Below are 22,054 nucleotides of genomic sequence, written 5' to 3' on the forward strand. Positions count from 1 at the left end.
TTCTCTGATTGCCTAATCATATACGAGTCTTAAAGAGCCACAACAAATTCACGACCTCCAGCTGTGACTGTTATTGTGTGGCTTTATTTCATTCTTCTTTAAAGCTCAAGTAAGAAGAAACACATTTCGTGTGGCGTATTTAAACGGCTTCGTGTCCTAAACACACACAGACCAAAACTCAACAGCTTTCTTTAATAATAAAGGCCTAAAAAACTTGTTTTAGATGTGAGATTTCAGATACAAAGACCTTTACGACTTACAGTATTTCTTTATACAGTACTAGATCAACAAATAAACAACATATACAAATGAATAAATAAATAATACATTCATTTATGCCATTTTTTAATCATATTTTATATAAAATATTATTAAAAAAATGGCATAAATATATATATATATATAAAATATTATTAAAAAAATGGCATATACATATATATATCATATATACAGTACTGGATCAACAAATAAATAATATATAGAAATAAATAAATGAATAATACATTCATTAATGTAAATTTTTTGTAATATTTCATTAATATGAATTAATATTCACACATTAAACAATAATTTCTATATAAAATATATATATATATACTAATGAATAAATGTTTATAATATAAATTAATAAATTAAAAAACTTCTATATAAATTATTATTATATATATATATATATATATATATATATATATATATATATATATATATATATATATATATATATACAGTACAGTCCAAAAGTTTGGAACCACTAAGATTTTTAATGTTTTTAAAAGAAGTTTCGTCTGCTCACCAAGGCTACATTTATTTAATTAAAAATACAGTAAAAAACATTAATATTGTGAAATATTATTACAATTTAAAATAACTGTTTTCTATTTGAATATATTTCACAAAGTAATTTATTCCTGTGATGCAAAGCTGAATTTTCAGCATCGTTACTCGTCTTCAGTGTCACATGATCCTTCAGAAATCATTCTAATATGCTGATCTGCTGCTCAAGAAACATTTAATGTGTACAATATTTTTTTTAAGGTTTATATGATGAATAGAAAGTTCAAAAGAACAGTGTTTATCTGAAATCTAATCTTTTGTAACATTATAAATGTCTTTACTGCCACTTTTGATTGATTTAATGCATCCTTGCTGAATAAAAGTATTCATTTCTTTAATTTCTTTTCAAAAAAATAAAAATAAAAATTCTTACTGACCCCAAACTTTTGAACGGTAGTGTATAATGCTACAGAAGCTTTGTATTTCAGATAAATGCTGTTCTTTTGAACTTTCTATTCATCAAGGAATCCTGAAAAAAAAAAGTACACAACTGTTTTCAACATTGAAAATAATCATAAATGTTTATTGAGCAGCAGATCAGCATATTAGAATGATTTCTGAAGGATCATGTGACACTGAAGACTGGAGTAATGATGCTGAAAATTCAGCTTTGATCACAGGAATAAATTACTTTGTCAAATATATTTAAATAGTACACAGTTATTTTAAATTGTAATAATATTTCACAATATTACTGTTTTTTACTGTATTTTTAATTAAATAAATGTAGCCTTGGTGAGCAGAAGAAACTTCTTTTAAAAACATTAAAAATCTTAGTGGTTCCAAACTTTTGGACTGTACTGTGTATATATATATACTAATGAATAAATGTTTATAATATAAATTAATAAATTAAAAAACCTAACTTTTTGTGTTACCAGAGTGTGTGTGTATATATATATATATATATATATATTACTTTTACTTTTAAATTCTCAAGTGATTAATTCATGAGGAAATATTACACTTTAAATATATACTATAAGGGAAACCAAACACAACATAATATTCACAAAATTTTTTAATATATTTGATTAAAATCAAATATTCAGGTGGGACTTGTAAACATGTTACAGTATGATATTTTTGGTTATTATTTTTTGCCTGCGCATGCATGAAATCAGTGGAAGAGCCATTGAAAAGTTATAAGATATTTTTTTTAAATAAAAATAAAAACAACATGCACTAATGGATCATGCACAATAAATATATTAGGAGTAGTGTAAGTAAACCGGCTCCAATCAGATTTCATGTTGTCTTTAAAGTATATAATAAAAGTGGGCGTTTGGGTTTTAATAGCGATCATGCATTGAAAGCAGTTTATAGTTCTGTGACGCCCATAAATCTGTATCACATGAGATTATAGTCCTGGATTAACGAGATGAGAACTCAATTTGAAAACACCCACAAATTAGCATCAATTGATATTGTGAGTTCGCGGGTCCAGACGACAGCGGCGCCGTTCCCGGGATTACACGCTCACGCCGAGCCAACATCAAAACATTACATTAGCACATATTTAGCAGAGGAGGAAAATTTAAGATCTCATTTGGGTAATCCTGTCGTCTTCAGGCGGTTTAGTGTCGTCACCTCGCTGTGTGTGTTTAACGTTTAGCTTAGAGATGAAATGCCACCAAATGAGGGAAACCACTGCGAAAACTCTTAATGAGATCTCGTTAATATCTCAATTGCTTCAGCCAAAAAACTCAATATGAACTCAAACATTTCTCATCAAATGAACTGAGCTGCTATAAACACTCGTACTGTACGGCAACTATTTATCAACTTTGTCTCAGATGTTTCTCCTAAAACTTTTATGACAAATAAACGGACAACGGATTTGTCCGTTTATTTGTCATAAAAGTTTTAGGAGAAACATCAGAGACAAAGTTGATAAACGAATGAGCAACATTTACACCAAAAGCTTCTGCAGGAAAAATCATCTCATGAATATCTCAATTGTTTCTCCTAAACAGCAATGAGATTAAATGGAGAGCAAGAAAACTAAAAATTTCACGCTTAATTCAATGTTACTTGCAATTTCTTTGTAATAATTTGTGAAATTATCCGTTTCTGAGTGAAAATTGTTCCTACGCCAATTTCTTTTTCAGTATAGACACCAAAAATACACAATCTAAAGTCACAGATCTCAATGTGAACGCAAACATTTCTAATCAAATGATCTGAGCTGCTATAAAAACTCATTTTACAGCTCTTTACTCTTGATGATGGCTATACGGACTCATTTGGGTCTGTTTTGCATTATAAAATGCATTTTAGGAGAAATATTTGAGACAAAACTGATACCTAAACTCCATTAAATCTCCGAAACAACAACATTTTCCTCTGGCACCATGTGAAAAAAGGAGGGAAAGAGACTCACAGTGAGAGAAAGAAAGACTGTTGGTTTCAGAGCAATAAAACTCTCTGAAAATAACCGTGTGTGTGTGTGTGTGTGTGTGTGTGTGTGTCGTTCACCTCCAGAGGAAGCTGAAAGGTGAGGGTGGGTGTGTGCATGTGCGGGGGGGTTATTTTAGCTAGTGAGCGGATGTTTAACTGAACCAACTTTTAACTGAACCCTGTGTGTCGAGATGTAAAGATACCGAACAAAGGCCTAAAACCTCGTTCTCCTCCCCTCACCGCAACACCTGACGCACGGGGCCGAGGAGAAACGGCACGTTTCCTCTCAGAGCTGTTAAAGTGGTTGTTCTGAGCTCAACCTTCATGCCAAGGTTTGGTTAGACTTCTTAAAAGGCGGCTGAGGAGACGCTTGATAAAAGGCAGATAATTTTAAACCATTCATATGTAAATGCATGTACGCATCCGGAAAACTGAGCAAAAAAGAACAAGATTTTTTTTTTCCCTCTGTCTTTTTTTAGATCGTTCCTCAGAACTCTGGGCATTGTAAAAAAATATGATATTTTTTTTTTCTGTTTTATTTATGAAAGTGTCAAGACTCTGTGAAAGAACTTTAACTAACTGCAGAATAATGAAGCGCGCACATACATCAGGCCCTCGCGCGCCAAATGTGTTTAAATATTCCTATACATCACTATACTTTCTATGATTTTATGATGATCTATATTTTATGATGATATGAGAATCCACACCTTTGACCAAATTCCATGACTTATTCCAGGCTTCAATGATTACTGCATAACTGTAAAAATATTAAACAAATTTATACAGTAAAATACTGTTTTCCACTGAAACAGTAATATATCATAAAACAATGCATTCTGGGTAATATTTGTCATTTTAAGAAAAGAGGCCTATATGCTACTCTCTCAAAAACGATAAATAATATTACCCAGAATGCATTGTTTTACGGTATATTACTGTTTCAATGGAAAAAAAAATGTACTGTGTAAATTTGTTTTGTTTTTTACAGCTATATATATATATATATATATATATATATATATATATATATATATATAATTTTTTTACATATAATATAATATAATATAATATAAATTATATATATATATATATATATATATATATATATATATATATATAGATTTTATTAATTTCCATGACTTCTCTAGGACTAAAAATCTGAATTTTATAATTTCTACATTAAAGATTACCATAGTATTACCACACATGCTCAAAAACATTGTATATGCATACATTTTATGATATTTTTTATTAGTTCATGCTTATTGTTACTAAAATATTAATTTAAAAAAAATAATAAAACACATATTGACAATAAAATTACAAAAAATGTGCCATGGAAATGTTATTCCTCAACACACTACATTAAGGTAATACCATGGTAAAGTAAGAAATCAGAATTGTATAATTTCTAGGTTTAATATTACCATAGTATTACCATATGCTTAAAAACCATTGCATATCAATGCATTTTGTAGTATTTTTTTCCCTTACAAAAAGTGCACTTTTTTTAAATACTACAATGTTTAAAATAATAAAATATATACTATAATAATAATAATAAATATAAACATATGCAATGTAAATGTTTTTTTTTTTTTTTTAACACTACCATGATGGCAATACCATGGCATTGTTTTAAAGTACCTCAATGAAATGTGAACATGAAAAAACCAAATGGTCCCATCTTTATCATATTTCATTTTAAAATTCCCTGATATTCCCAGGTTTTCTCACGGCCGTGGGAACCCTGATAATGGATCAGATGAGGTACGACCGGTCAGCGTGAGCTGCTTTGTTAGCACTTCAGCGCCGATAAATGATTTACGATGCCGCTTTCTGGAACATCAATACCATCTCGTTTCTAATTAAAAAGAAGCCGCCCACAATATTGCACACGGCGGTGTTCACTCGAGCAGGACGACGAGAAGATCATTCCAAAAGAAAAGCTATTGCAGAGGATTCGGTCAGTGTTTTGGAACAATTTTATTTCCACAGTTTCACATTTTCAGTTAATGTGCTGAGTAGATCAATTGAAAACAAAAGCGGCAGGCGCTCGCATGAAGTTCGAGATTTTCCAGTGAGTCAGACGTGTTTTACTTTGTTAAATACAGACGTCCTTTCAAGTAACGGAAAGTGAAAAAGGAAACTTGGGTAATTCTGAGTCAAACATGTTCACTTTTGAACGTGAGTCACTTTTGAGGGTGATTGAGTGTGTGAACATTTGCAACATTGCAAACATTTTTGCAATTTGCATGTGCACAAAATAAAAATGATGCCTATGATGTATAAAGACGATGCTAAAATGACTGTATGTTCACGTGCATCCTAAATATTCAACAAATGCATATAAAATGCACATGTTTTGGTTTATAGTTTTGGAAATAATTCACAGACATTAATTCTTCTCAGGCTCAAAGCACAGAAAAAAAAAAAAACAATATCCCCAAATACAATTGTGCATGAATATGGTAATGCTTTTACCATCTGAGTATGTTTTGTAAGTCTAAGTAGTTACACTTGACTGTTCGGTTTTTGGCTCAAACTTGAACTTCATGTGTGTGTATTTCTGTGTGTGTGTGTGTGTGTGTGGGTGGGTGGGAGGTTATGGTGGGTGTGAAGTGTGGCCCTATGTGGACATACAGAGGCTCTGAGTTCATCATGTGACCCTCAGAGAACCACAAAACCACCACAGACAGAGTCACAGTCAGACAACAGGGGGCGCTACAGAAAGCCCTGATCCAACACCTAGTGAGCTGAGTGGAAAAACCAATCCAATATGGTGGCTGCGCCAATAGAAATGTTGATTATATCTATTTTTTATAATAAGAATCACTAGTTTCATTTGAGTTAGGATACTGAAGACTAAAGCAAACACTAAATGCATAAATGTAAAGTTAAAATATAGTTATCTTCTTTTGTGTGCACAGGCCTCAAGGCCAGAAATGTGCTAAAAAAGTGTGATCGCAAACAGTAACTAAGCAAGATCGATTTCAAGTCATTATGTGCACAAGTACTGCATTCTCATTGTTGCCACAAGGGACGCTATAGCAATCATTTTGGCATTGGCGAACTTGCATACACTCCTAAAAATAAAGGCTCTATGAGGGCTTTCGCACCGGAGGAACCTTAGCTCCTATAACTAATGGTGGAGTACCTGCTTTTTGGCGTGTTTGCACCGCAGGAACTTGGAACGATTTTAGTTCTAAGAATGCCTTTTTGAGGAAACTAAATTAGTTAAATTAATTAACTAAATTAAATGCACATTAATTGGCCGAACGCATGTGAAACACTGGCACTAAAAAGCCATGTAAACACACAGTTTATAGACTCTATATTTACTCCACAAACATGGAGAACAGCGACAGATGGACTGACGCTGAAGTCCAGGCACTTCTCAGCCTTTATGTTATGGAGGAAATTCAATGCGACTTTGAAGGGACCAAACGAAACATGATTATATATTTCTGCTCAGGCGCTAACTGAGCCCTTCAAAATAAGAGTCCACTGCTCCTTTAAAATTAAAGTCCCGCACAACAACCAGAGCAGCATGTTGTTAAGTGTATAGCGTTTTATTTTTTCCCAAATTCTGTTAATTTTTTTTCCAAATTCCGTTTTTTCCATTTTAATTTTTCTGGATTCATTTTTTTTTTTTTTTTATGTTTTAATTAGTTTGGACTCCATTTTATTGGTTTAAAAAGCATGTTTAATGAATTGAAATTGTGAAACTTATACAACAATTTATTAAAAGTTTAACAAAAAAATAATACATTGTACAGCCCTATGAATACGTTTTATATTTTTTCCTCAAATTTAATTTAATTTTTACCAAATTCTGTGTTTGTGTCTGTTTTAAGTTGTCTGGATTCCATTTTAATTGTTTAATTAAATGTTAATTATCATGTCTAATTAATCAAATTCATAAAAAACAACAAAACATATTGTTATTATTTTTTTTTTAAATCATTTTAAATATTTTTTCAGAAATTCTCTGCTGTGTATTTTAATTTTTCTGGCATAAAACATTAATTTAATTTATCTTTTAATCATATGAAATTTAAAAAACATTTTTGTCAAAGAAAAAATTCTGCACAGCGCTTTACTGTTAAATTTAAAACATGGAAGAAAAATTTTGATTATTCCTTAAAAAAATAAAGTTTTAATAATAATTTATTATTATTATTATTAGTATTATTACATTGAGAAGTAGCTAAATTCTGCTGTTCAATAGTAATATATATTTCTTCAAGTTAAACCGAACTTTTATTTTGACAGGTTGCCGTGAAGACCTTTGAGATTCTGTGTGTTTATGATATATAATAATAGTTTTTCTCAAAATGACAAATTCCGCATTATACAGTAAATTCCATTATTTTATGACTGGATTCCGTGATTCCGTCCGCGTTTACTGCATCACGGAAAGTGACGGCTTTAAGCTTTCAACTGGCGGTGCGAATGAAACCAGGAAAGCGTCCCTAGGGGAACATTTATTTTTCGGGGGACTGCCCTCGTGGTGGTTCCTGTTCCTATATCTAAGTTCATATAACCACCTGGTGCAAAAGCCCCTTACGTTCTCATGAAGAACCTTTATCATCCATGGAACCATGGAACGGTTCTTTAGATAATGATTAAAATGTTCTTTACACTAAGAAAAATACTGAAAGGTTCAGAATGCTGTGAAAAGCCCCTTTCAGAAACTTTATTTTTAAGAGTGTAGACGATGTTTCTGGCAGTGGCATCTCACTAGGGTTTGGATCAGAGCTGGAGAGGGAGATGAATGTACGGAGCGTCGGGTCTCACCCCTGAAGAGGGCAGTCTTTTCTCCTCAGGGTTGGGCCTCACGGGTAATGCGCCGTACAGCCTAACACCTCGATCTCCTACACTGTATCTGCTCTGTAGAGATGGAGAAAAGAGGAGAGCAAGAGAGAAAAGATGGAGGAGACAGAGAGGAGAGAAGAACAGAGGGCAACGGACCCAACTTAGAAGTGACAAACAACCAATAAGAGCTTCACAAATCAAAACAGCATCAATGGCGAACAGGATTTTTGTGGTGTTTTCCCTCGCTGACATGTGACTATGGGTGTTGACTCTTTTTCAACCCTCTTTCAGTGTGCATCTATGGGACTTTTTCACCTGTTTCTTCATCAGTGTGTGTAAACTGTGCACCTTAACTTAAAAACTTAGTGTCAGGGGTTTGATCACATGACTATCAGCACTAGTACTAGTGATGATTGACTTAAATGCCACTAATAACATATTGTGCTCAGCAGGAATAATGACATATGAACTGATTTCAGTCAGTCATTCTGGCCTCTGTATCAGTGTGTGTGTGAGTGTGTGTGTGTGTGTGTGTGTGTGTGTGTGTGTGTGATCTCCTCTGTCCCACTCTGTGTGTGAGGCTTGTTTGAGGAAACGCTCCCGGCAGGAGTTTTGGCAGTCTGGTTTTGGGAATCAGAGCAATCCAACATCTAATGATTCACACAAGAGAGTGTGCCAAACACACACTCACTCACTCACACACAGACACACACACACACACACACACACACAGACACACACACACACACACACACACACAGACATATGAATGTAGTGTACTTGTAGTGCACACCGCTGTCTATCAAATGACCTGGGAGAAATGGATGATGAAATACGGCCTCAGGCTCATTAACAAAATAACATGGTACATTTATATGGCGATACCACGGTATTCTTTGAAGTACTAAAGCACTTTTTTCTCTGGGAAAAAAAAATTATATGTTGAGTTCAAAAATATCAATACAAACTTTCCTTCATGTACAGTTTTATATATATATATATATATATATATATACAAAATCTGTATGTTTTTGTCATTCTTTGAATGTAGTAAAACACCCCACTGTAACTTGGTTTGAGTTGGACAAACTTAAATTAAACAAATTAGTTCAGTTAAATTAACTATTATGAGTATTTACAATTTTCTTTTAAGTTCACAGAACTGACATATTTCAAGTAAACTAAACTGTTTTGAGGTGTATGAACTCATTTCTTTTAATTTAGACTAACTTTTCTGAATTAGTTTGTTAAAGCTAGCAAAATATTTACGTCGAGATAACCTGATAATTTTAAATTAAAATGCATAAATTAGTGTACTGAAATATTTCAAGTTAAGAACAATAAAAATGTATGAGTACAAAATAAAAAGTTTCTCATTCAACTTTTTTCAGTTCTGCCAACTTATTAGGGTTTACAGTGAAGTAAATAAATTTGATTTGCAAGAACTCAAAATAAAAAAAGTTAATTAACTTAAACTTTTATGTTAATTGCACTCAAAATGCATGAGTTAGCCAACTCAGTACTTCAAGATAGATGCAATTAACATGCATGTGTACTACAAACTTAAAAATTGATAGTTCGGCTTACTTAAAATTAGGAACATCATAACTCAAAATAAATTGATGTGAAGTGATTCCCTCAAAATGTTTGAGTTAGCCAAACTTATTCGGGTTTACAGTGCACAGATGCACATAAATCTAACCTTGAAATCAGGATTAGGCATGAAATAATGAAAAGCAGCTGAGAATTGAACAGATAGTTGCTCAGAGGAAGAGAGGAATCATGTCTTTGATTGATTAAGGGACAATATAAGTTATTGAAAACAAAAAATGCTACAAAATCATATTTTGTGAGAAAGTATGATGTGCTAGAGCAAAACAGGCACTACTTTTGGAATCAGCACACCAAAATTAGTAGAAACAAGTATTCATCTTAAATACAAAAAAAGTATGATAAATCTCAAAGTCGCACAGTAATACCATCACTGATCAGGGTACTGCCAATCTCTTCTAGTTTGATGTCAAATCTTTCCTCACACTAATATATGACAATCAATTCCTCTCAGCCACTCTTCAAAACGCAAGCAAACCCACACGTGAAGTGATTGGGCTGAGCGCTGGATGATTCTGCATATCACTGTAAATCAGGAAGTGCCGTATGACTAACAATATGCTGTCAAGTAAATCCAAAGTGCTGTATTTAGTGCAGTGAGAATGTCCCTCATCAGATGTGGCAGCTCGGTCCGGCCGCGATGACTGCGCCACTAATCGCTCAGACAGATTGAAGGGATTGTGGGATGTTGTCATCTATGTTTCTTTCTTTCTCTCTGATTTGTATTTCTCTCTCATCATCGCTGCAGCTAAACTTAGACACACAACAGGGGTTTTCTGCACCTTGTGCCTTCCTGTTAACCGCCGCACGTGTCCGTAATCGATGTGCCCTTTACTGCAAACTTTACTGTAACCCGTGGGTGACTTGAGGGGACATTTCTGAATGTCTTGAACCAGACAGCTACCAGAATGATTGTGGTTATAAATCACTTGTTTGACTGGAAGTTGAGTTTAAAATAAAAGGCTCACGGATTAGAATCAGTAGATGACATGCTGTTTTGTATTCCTGTTAGCTTGAGATGGATACTAATACATCACAAAACATTTGATATGAAACCCAAAAATTTACTGAAGAAGCATGAAACGGCAACACATTTAACTCAATGTGTCTCAATGAATCGATCACAATAAGACTGCTTTTGAAAGAAGTCTCTAATGCTCACCAAGGCTGCATTTATTTGATCAAAAATACAGAAAAAAACGTAAAATTGTGAAATATTATTACAATTTAAAATAATGGTTTTCTATTTTAATATACTTTAAAATATAATTTATTTCCGTGATGCAAAGCTGAATTTTCAGGATCATTACGCCAGTCCTCAGTCACATGATCCTTCAGAAATCATTCTAATATGATGATCTGATACTCAGTTATTATTCACTGTTGAATAAAAGGTTAAAAAGAAAAGGATTTATTCAAAATAGAAATATTTTCTAACAATATAAGTCTTTACTAGCACTTTTTAACACATCCTTGCTGAATAAAAGTATTAATTTCTTTCAAAAAAAGAAAAGAAAAAATTACTGACCCTAAACTTTTGAATGAATATTGTTACAAAAGATTACTATTTTTTAATAAATTCTGTTATTTTTTAACTTTTTATTCATCAAGGAGTAGCATATTGGAATGATTTCTGAAGGAAGACTGGCGTAATGATGCTGAAAAATCAGCACTGCATCACAAAAATAAATTATTTTTTAAAAATATATCAAAACAGAAACCCATTATTTTAAATTGTAATAATATTTCACAATATTACTGATTTTTTTGTATTTTTAATCAAATAAATGCAGGCTTGATGACCATAAGAGTCTTCTATTAAAAACATTAAAAATAGTGTCCAATGTGTCCAAACTTTTGACGGGTACTGCAAGTAGTGAAGGCCTTGAATAAACCAGCAGAGGACGTTTAAAAACAAACAAACAGGACAAAATATGCATCAAAAAGAAACTCAAAGCACCAGCTGCTACATGCAAATGTTCCCTAAACCACAAGACCATTACTGCAGTTTGAATATTGGATATTATTACAATGCAAATTGCATAGGGCCAGAGATTAAGTTGCAATTATGGCCTGAAAAGCATCTAGACCGGTGGAATGAATCTATTTCAGGACTGTCAACTGTAAGGATGTACTTAGTAATATTAAATATAGTATAAAATACTAGGTGGTGTGGCTGCGTACTAAGTGTGTGTGTTTAAGTGATCGTGCCAAACATTTAACTCTTGCTCGGTAAGAGTGCGATAAATTAACTCGACCAGCAGGAGTATAAATGTCGACCTGCGGTGAAACTCAATACTTAAAGGAACTGTTCAGCCAAACATGAAGATCCTCAGTGTTATTTTTGCCGTGAAGCTTCCGAGGAACGTTCATGGTGCTTTTCCAGTTCATAGTGATCACGTCTGTCAGTTCAAAAAAGGCTGGAAACAATATTTTTAGTCTCTGTATGTTTCAGTGTATGGAAAAGATCAGTAAATGATGAGTAAATGATGGTTTGTGGGTGAACTAGTCATTGTCCAGTAACAGACGTGTTTTTCTGTCTGTGAGTCATAAAACATAATCAAAACAAACTAATATAAAAGAGGGCGACCGTTTATAAACAAGACAAAACGGATCCGACTCTGGCTGTCTTTCTCTTTGGAGTGATCGTTAGATTTCTCGTTAGTCGCTCACAGATTCTGTCTCATTATGCAAATAGGGGGAATTGTTTTTCGGGTTGTGTGTGTGTGTGTGTTTAATTAGGATAACAGAAAAATGGATGGGGTGCCGCTGAAGAGAACATACACACACAAACACACACACACACTCAGGTCATTAACAGGATCTACCAAATTTCTTCACATTTTCTGTGCTTATTTTGTGGGAAAATCTGCATAATTCTACAGAGTGAATTCAAACATGGTCAAATAATAGAGTTGAGTATGTATTGCACTCTTATACATAATCAAAACATAATAATAATACTTCATAAACCTTTACTTGATCAGTCAACACTTACTAATCTAATTCTGAATCACAGATAAACCGCTTAAATCAACAGATTAAACTATTCCACACGAACCCAAACCCTAAAAGTTGCATTTTTAGAGCTGCATTAAAAATGCAAGAATTTCAATAACATTCTTGGATGAACTGAACTGCGGTTTTGTCGTTTCTACAGCTGAATAAAGCCCTACACACAGACTGCATTATTTCTGTAGGACGGCGATGCTTATCTGTGACATTTAGCTACTTAAAACTAATCTAAAGTGAACGAGTGATCCGACCGATGGCTTTTATTTCTTTCTGACGTTGCATCACAGCTCAAATCTCTAAAGCACACAATGTTCCCACAAGCCTTTACATCAAAAATAACTTGCTGGAAGCTGTCCAGTTAATAACTGTGTTTGTACAATCAACATATTGTTTTGGCCATGTGAAGATGAATGACCTGTTTAAACGAGAGAGACAGAGTGTTGTTGATCGGATGAGTAGAAATGGAAATAAGCTGCTGTGAATATTTACAGATGTTATAATATAAATATTCTAGCAGATTTTTACATTTGCTGGAGAAAATATGAGTGCTGTTTAACCATGCAAGGGTTTTGTGATTGGCCAGGGCGTTGCTATGCAGTTGCTAAGGCGTTCACATTGGTTTTTACAGCATTCCTATGCATTTTCTGGCTGATTCCGGGTGTTACTATACGGTTTCTGTGGAGAGCAATAATGATGACTGACAAACACCACTGAAAAAAGCAATAAAAGGCATGATTTAAGTATGCAGTGAATCGCACGTGCATATTATCATGCCTGGTTCAGCGTTTCTTTCTGTGGCTGTCAAACTCACAGTCAGAGTGAAAACAACAGAGGCCAATCACGTTACTTTCATTTCAAATGCATTACTATACAACACTCAGAACAGCCAATCAGAGGCGGGTTTCTCTTCTCACCCGCCAGTGCAGCTGTAAAGGTGATGCTGACTGGATCATATGATTCAAACTGAAAACACATACTGACTGTCAATCATTCTTTTGCCTTTACATAATCACAGGGATGCTAACAAAAATTCTTATGAGTAAAAACGTGCACAGAATTTAAATGCAGTGATGCCTACATGAAAGAAGAATCACAAACGAGATCTCTTTAACATCTCAGTTGTTTCTCACAGACAGTAAAGAGATAAAATGAGGACTTTTTCTGATGCCCCCTATTTCTCAGATTGTTTGGTATGGTAGTGGATATGACAATGTTGATATGTTCGGTCTTGGCAGAATAGATCTGCTACGCAGCTGCTGCTGCTATTGTGGCTGCTGTTGTTTTTCTGCTGCTGCTGTTACTGCTGATGCTGCTGCTGTTGTTATTGCTGCTGCTGCAAAGCAAGTACGAGACTTGCTACTACCAATACATACACAACACTCTGCTGTGAGCAAGTAAGACTTTTGTCATTTCTGCTGCTGCTGTTATTGCTGCTGCTTCTGTTGGTTATAGCTGCTGTTATTTCTGTTGCTGCTGCTGTTATTGTTATTGCTGTTGCTGCTTTATTGTTGCTGCTGCTGCTGTTGTTTTTTCTGCTGCTGTTGGTTATTGCTGCTGCTGCTGTTATTGTTGCTGCTTTTGTTATTGCTGTTGCTGCTGTTATTTCTGCTGCTGCTGGTTATTGTTTCTGCTGCTATTGCTGCAATTTCTGCTGCTGCTGCTGTTATTGTTATTGGTGTTGCTGCTTTATTGTTGCTGCTTTTGTTATTGTTGTTGCTGCTGTTATTTCTGCTGCTGCTGTTATTGTTATTGCTGTTGCTGCTATATTGTTGCTGCTGTTGTTATTTCTGCTGCTGTTGGTTATTGCTGCTGCTGCTGTTATTGTTGCTGCTTTTGTTATTGTTGTTGCTGCTGTTATTTCTGTTGCTGCTGCTGTTATTGTTATTGCTGTTGCTGCTTTATTGTTGCTGCTGCTGCTGTTGTTGGTTATTGCTGCTGCTGCTGCTGCTGTTATTGTTGCTGCTTTTGTTATTGTTGTTGCTGTTGTTATTTCTGCTGCTGTTGGTTATTGCTGCTGCTGCTGTTATTGTTGCTGCTTTTGTTATTGTTGTTGCTGCTGTTATTTCTGTTGCTGTTGGTTATTGCTGCTGCTGTTATTGTTGCTGCTTTTGTTATTGTTGTTGCTGTTGTTATTTCTGCTGCTGCTGTTATTGTTGCTGCTTTTGTTATTGTTGTTGCTGCTGTTATTTCTGTTGCTGTTGGTTATTGCTGCTGCTGCTGCTGTTATTGTTGCTGCTTTTGTTATTGTTGTTGCTGTTGTTATTTCTGCTGCTGCTGCTGTTATTGTTGCTGCTTTTGTTATTGTTGTTGCTGCTGTTATTTCTGTTGCTGTTGGTTATTGCTGCTGCTGCTGCTGTTATTGTTGCTGCTTTTGTTATTGTTGTTGCTGTTGTTATTTCTGCTGCTGCTGTTATTGTTGCTGCTTTTATTATTGTTGTTGCTGCTGTTATTTCTGTTGCTGCTGCTGTTATTGTTATTGCTGCTTTATTGTTGCTGCTGCTGCTGTTGTTTTTTCTGCTGCTGTTGGTTATTGCTGCTGCTGCTGCTGTTATTGTTGCTGCTTTTGTTATTGTTGTTGCTGCTGTTATTTCTGTTGCTGCTGCTGTTATTGTTATTGCTGTTGCTGCTTTATTGTTGCTGCTGCTGCTGTTGTTTTTTCTGCTGCTGTTGGTTATTGCTGCTGCTGATGCTGTTATTGTTGCTGCTTTTGTTATTGCTGTTGCTGCTGTTATTTCTGCTGCTGTTGGTTATTGTTTCTGCTGCTATTGCTGCAATTTCTGCTGCTGCTGTTATTGCTGCTTTATTGTTGCTGCTTTTGTTATTGTTGTTGCTGCTGTTATTGTTGCTGCTGCTGTTATTGTTATTGCTGTTGCTGCTTTATTGTTGCTGCTGCTGCTGTTGTTTTTTCTGCTGCTGTTGGTTATTGCTTCTGTTGCCGTTATTGTTGCTGTTATTGTTATTGCTGTTGCTGCTTTATTGTTGCTGCTGCTGCTGCTGCTGTTGTTTTTTCTGCTGCTGTTGGTTATTGCTGCTGCTGCTATTTTTCTGCTGCTGTTGGTTATTGCTTCTGTTGCTGTTATTGTTGCTGTTTTTGTTATTGCTGTTGCTGCTGTTATTTCTGCTGCTGCTGCCGCTGCTGTTATAGTTATTGCTGCTATATTGTTGCTGCTGTTGTTATTTCTGCTGCTGTTGGTTATTGCTGCTGCTGCTGTTATTGTTGCTGCTTTTGTTATTGTTGTTGCTGCTGTTATTTCTGCTGCTGTTGGTTATTGTTTCTGCTGCTATTGTTGCTATTTCTGCTGCTATTGCTGTTGTTGCTTTATTGTTGCTGCTGCTGTTATTTCTGCTGCTGCTTCTGTTATTGCTGCTGCTGCTTCTGTTATTGCTGCTGCTGCTACTATTTTTCTGCTGCTGTTGGTTATTGCTGCAGTTGCTGTTATTGTTGCTGCTTTTGTTATTGTTGTTGCTGCTGTTTTTTCTGCTGCTGTTGGTTATTGTTTCTGCTGCTATTGCTGCAATTTATGCTGCTGCTGCTGTTATTGTTATTTCTGTTGCTGCTTTATTGTTGTTGCTGCTGTTATTTCTGCTGCTGTTGGTTATTGTTTCTGCTGCTATAGCTGCTATTTCTGCTACTGCTGCTGTTATTGTTATTGCTGTTGCTGCTTTATTGTTTTTGCTGCTGTTATTTCTGCTGCTGCTTCTGTTGCTGCTGCTGCTATTTTTCTGCTGCTGTTGGTTATTGCTGCTGTTGCTGTTATTGTTGCTGCTTTTGTTATTGTTGTTGCTGCTGTTATTTCTGTTGCTGTTGGTTATTGCTGCTGCTGCTGCTGTTATTGTTGCTGCTTTTGTTATTGTTGTTGCTGTTGGTTATTGTTTCTGCTGCTACAGCGGCTATTTCTGCTGCTGCTGCTGCTGTTATTGTTATTGCTGTTGCTGCTTTATTGTTGCTGCTGCTGTTATTTCTGCTGCTGTTGGTTAATGCTGCTGCTGCTGTTGTTAATGCTGCTGCTGTTATTTCTGCTGCTGTTGGTTAATGCTGCTGCTGCTGTTGTTAATGCTGCTGCTGCAGAGCAAGTACGAGACTTGCTACTGCCAATACATACACAACACACTGCTGTGAACAAGTAAGACTTGCTGTTGTACAATATAGCATACATGAATTACCTGTAGCAGATGTATAAAGGTGGAGCTGAGGAAAATGGAGGGTTTCTGAAAGCGTGCTGCAACTGCAAAGCAAATGCTAACCAGTATTAGAAGGTTGAGCAGTGAGCTTATTGGCTACTAAAACAGCAGGAACCAATCAGTTGTGCCCTATCGAAAATGATGTGATTGCAAGCAGATTGAGTTAAGGACCTATCAACCTGCGCCATCTAGAGTTTCATGACAGAACTTTGTATTAAACTCAAATGTGTCTCCTCTAGAGTTCATCTCAGAAATGTTTCAAACTGTGCTCAAATATGCCAAGATATAGAAGTCTGCAAGATCTCAATATGAATTCAAACATTTCTCATCAAATTATCCAAACTGCTCTCCACATTCATTTTAAAGAATTATTTGTCTCTCATTAGGAAATCTTAGGATAATCATTTGAGATAAAGTTGATATTTCAATGAAACATAATAACTAAGATGTCCTGAACTCTGAAGGAGCAACATCTGAGCTATAAAATATTCTGTTAATAATTGGACTGTAAGCTTGGCAACAGGTTTCTGTCGCTGAACCAATGGCAACGGAGCACCGTCAGGCTTCTCCGTTCCTCATCCTCTTTCTTTCCCGAGTATTTGGTGTTATGTCATCGCTCCATACACAGTAATGACAAAAAAGAGGCCGCATTAAAATAATCTTCCGTTTGCAGGCCAGACAAAAGAAGGAAAGTGATTTCTTAACATGAAAGCAATCTACTTACAACCATCTGCTCGTCGTCTAAATCAAAAGTGCTGTTTCCAGAGAAAAGCCTTCCAAATACTCGCTGCCAAACACACATTTGAGACGTGATGTAGTTTGAAGAAGCCAAGTTGCAAAAACATTGTTCTCGCAAGTTAAGACAAACTCATTTGGATACTAACAGACAGACAACAGACCAGTGAAACTTATTATACTGAATTCAGTCCAAATCAGCACACGCTGTAAAAAATAATCATTTCAATTAGAAGCGAAAAGTGTTTTACAGTCTGTTGCCATACAAGAAGTATTAAACTTCAGTATGTGTGTGTGTGTGTGTGTGTGTGTGTGTGTGTGTGTGCTCTAGACAAGAGTGTGCTGCTACTTTACTAAGTACAGATGCAGGATTTTCACCTGCTGAACGATAAAACAGCTGGAAAAATCCCAGATCGCAGAAACACTTAGGCCTATAATTAAACATAGCAACCACATTCCATCATACTAAAATCACTCCTCCTTAGCAACCACATAGCAATGCCCTAGCAACCACCAAGAACAGCAGAGCAATGCCCTACCAACCACCAAAACACTTTAGCAACCACAAAGCACCACACTAAAAATCACTAAGATTTCCTCAGCAACCATATAGCAATACCCTGGCAACCACCCAGAAAAGTCTAGCAACTGCAAAGCAATGCCCTAGCAACCATCAAAACACTTTAGCAACCACATAGCAACACACACAAAAAAATCACTCAGATCTCCTTAGCAACCACATAGCAATGCCCTGGTAACCACCCAAAACACTTTACCTACCACATAGCAACACACTAAAAATCACTCAGATCTCCCTAGTAACCCCATAGCAATGCCGTGAAAACCACCCAGAACAGTCTTGCAATTGCAAAGCATACATAGCAGAACACCAAAAAACACTCAGACCTCCTTAGCAACGCCCTAGCAACCACACAGAACAGCCTAACAACTGCAAATACCCTAGTAATCACCAAAACACTTCAGCAATCACATAGTCAAACATGAAAAATCACTCAGTCATCCTTAGCAATGCCCTGGCAACCACACAGAACAGCCTAACAACCACAAATACCCTAGTAATCACCCAAACACTTTAGAAACCACATAGCAGAACACCAAAAATCACTCTTACCTCCTTAGCAACACCCTGGCAACCACACAGAACAGCCTAACAACTGCAAATGCCCTAGCAACCATATAGCAGAACACCAAAAATCACTCACACCTCCTTAGCAACGCTCTGGCAACCACACAGAACTGCCTAGCAACTGTGAATGCCCTATCAACTAACAAATCACTTTAGCAAACACATAGCAGAACACCAAAAATCACTCACACCTGCTTAGCAACGCCCTGGCAACCACACAGAACAGCCAAATACCCTAGTAATCACCAAAACACTTTAGAAACCATATAGCTTAACACCAAAAATCACTCAGCCCTCCTTAGCAATGCCCTGGCAACCACACAGAACAGCCTAGCAACTGCGAATGCCCTAGCAACCACCAAAACCCTTTAGCAACCACATAGCAAAACACCAAAAATCACTCAGACCTCCTTAGAAACACCCTGGCAACCACACAGAACAGCCTACCAGCAACTGCGAATACCTTAGCAACCAACAAAACACTTTAGCAACCACATAGCAGAACATCAAAAATCACTCAGCAACTACATAGCAACGCCCTTGCAACCACACAGAACAGACAAGCAGTAAGTTTTACACTTTAAAACTCTAGTTTGAGTTCAAACGCAAGAAAGACAACTTTGCATTTGACAACTTCGGACTTTTAATTTGTCCTACAGCAGAAGAGATTATATTGAAAGCCTGTAAAGCAAAAATAGGTGAAATATATTTCCGTGCATGAACGTCTAATACCTTTCTAACATGTCAGACATTTATTGGTGTATCCAGGGCATTAGGTTGGCGACAGAGCTAGCGACAGTTTTAGCCGTGAGTACAAGACCTTCTGATCCTGCCATGTGTGTGTGTGTGAGTGTGTGTGTAATGATCTCATGGGGTTTATTTTCCACAGCAGATGTCTCGTGTTGAACAACACAGTAAATTGGCGTCCATGCTGACAGACAGATCAACATGTACTGAAAATATGAGAGACATGTAAACACACACTCAAACACACAAATACAAACATTATGATTTAATCTCAGGCAATTAAATAAGATTAAAACATAGGTTCAGATCGGGGTGAGTGTGCATACGCAGGTGTCATCCAATTAAATCTCATTTTAGCTCCTCGTATTCCATAAAGTTAATGTCAAACCAACACTGGAAAGAAAAATCCAAACCGAGATCTCAGTTCTCTCCCAGACTAAACTGCATCTGAGACAAAATATATGAAACATGAGCTCTCAGTGGTTGCCAAAGTAAGATTACGGTCATAAAAAGCTAAAATGTTTCATAAAAATGTCTTTTACCACCATATTCATAATAAGAGTTTACAATAAACTAAAACGCAACAGGTTTGGGTTTAGCAGCCAAATAATGTTCGATATGTGTCCGAGTGTGTGGCGCCTGAGAATTAATTCTCTAAAAATAAACCTTAACAGTTTCATCAGGAATAATGTCGAATCTGGCAGGCGTGTGTTTACTTTATGAGTAATGCAATTACATAAACTAATACCAGCACATTTCACAGTGTCTTTCCACAGAGCGCTGATCTGAGGTCAGTTTCTACTCCAAGACTGAAGATGCAGCTGCGACCGTATAGAAAAACACTGTGACTGACTGCAAATAAGTGACTTTTTAAATCTGCAATGTCTTCTTATATGTTCGGCGGTGTGGGAGATCGTGTCTTCTGTATCTGCTGAAAAACATGATTCATGTTTTCTGCCCTGGAGTCTTTTGCACCACAGCAAACTGTTTGTGTGATACTGAAAGTGCATGCTAAGATATTGTGGTCGGCACAAAATAGTCGTTCTAACGGCATGAATTCAGGTCTGTTGGAGATGTGCAATAGATTATATTACAATAGCACTCAAGAGCTCTGTTAGAAAACTAGTGAGCTGCATTGCTGCCCGCGGCCTACAGAGACAGCTGCCTACTAAGGCTGCATCATAACTGAAATGCAACCTCATAGTATATATTATATATGCAACCCCATATATATATATATATATATTTAATATTCCAGGATGACAATGTCAAGATTCACCAGGCTCAAATTGTGAATGAATGGTTGGGAGGGAGCAAAAACAATCACTTTCACACATTAATTGGCACCTTAAATTCATTGAAAGTCTTTGGGATGTGCTGGAGGAGACTTTACAGAGTGCTCACCTCTTGCATTGTCAATGCAAGATCTTGACCAAAAATTGATGCACCTCTTGATGGAAATAAATGTTGTTATTGTTCTTTCCATCAAAATTCCATCAATTTTTGTTCAAGATCTTATATTGACAATGCAAGACTCAAAAAGAGTGTAGAAAGCTATACAATCCATCAATTAAGGTTAGAAGGACTGTTGCCAAACATATAACGTTTTGAATTCTAAGGCAACATTGCATGCATATATGTATGAGCATTATCACGCTCGTAGCCATGCAATATAACTGTATTACCTACGGCTGAATCACAGCCATGCTGATAAACAGCCATATTGCACGGCTACGAGTGTGATATTGCAATTATACAACAGTTTGACGGCACGAGTGTGTAAATAAATAATAAATAACAACGGAGTGTCTTTAAAACCCTCTTTTGTGCAGCACTACTTCCTTCCATCACAGATTTAAATCTCAAGTTGCCAGTTTGACCAAGGCTCTAAAACATCACTTTAGAACTACTATTACCTGAGCATTACCTGTGCTAATATAACATTCATTCTTCAGGTCGATGTCCATAATATTATATCCATTATAAAAATCGGAACGCAATCTTTGTATACGTGTAGGGAATTTTCCATAACATACAGCGCTAAACCAACGTCCTTTGTTTACAAAAGTCCCTTTCAATTTAAAAGTCTCTTGCGACTGACTCATTCACTCGTAAAGTTTGCCGCGTAGTACCGTAACTAATGGATCCTTTCTCAATACCAAATACAACATATTATTAATATAAAATAATATTTATTGAACAACAATATTTAAATGAACAACAATAGCCATTATAAATGAGAATAAGAAATAAACACAATTGTACAATTCAATCAAACGTACAAAAGCAATGCTTTACAGGATGTAAGTTAAATATAGCATTAATATTAAATTATTAAATTTAACATAGTCCAATTCGATTTGCTCAGGAACAAGTAATAGATTAATAAGACCAAAGATTGCTTGTTTTATTTACTCAAAATTAATTATATCTCATGTTTAACCACTATAAAAGCCAGCGGCAAATTCCCGAAGCACTGGCCGAGATGAAGCTGTTCTCGGCGGGTACTCGAGCACTGAACGGCCGCTGACGGCCTGGAACTCGCATCTCTGAAAACGTCTA

General features: G+C 35.9%; 1 protein-coding gene across 1 annotated transcript in view; it reads right to left on the minus strand.

Annotated features, from left to right (window-relative positions):
• tox2 (TOX high mobility group box family member 2) overlaps positions 1-22,054 on the minus strand; it is a 139,699-nt gene that overhangs the window by 78,434 nt on the left and 39,211 nt on the right. The window contains 1 exon segment of the mRNA XM_048198639.1: positions 8,038-8,130. Within this exon segment, the coding sequence (XP_048054596.1) occupies positions 8,038-8,130 (93 nt within the window).

This window comes from Megalobrama amblycephala, linkage group LG8 (genome assembly GCF_018812025.1).
Source record: "Megalobrama amblycephala isolate DHTTF-2021 linkage group LG8, ASM1881202v1, whole genome shotgun sequence".
Classification (NCBI taxonomy): Eukaryota; Metazoa; Chordata; class Actinopteri; order Cypriniformes; family Xenocyprididae; genus Megalobrama; species Megalobrama amblycephala.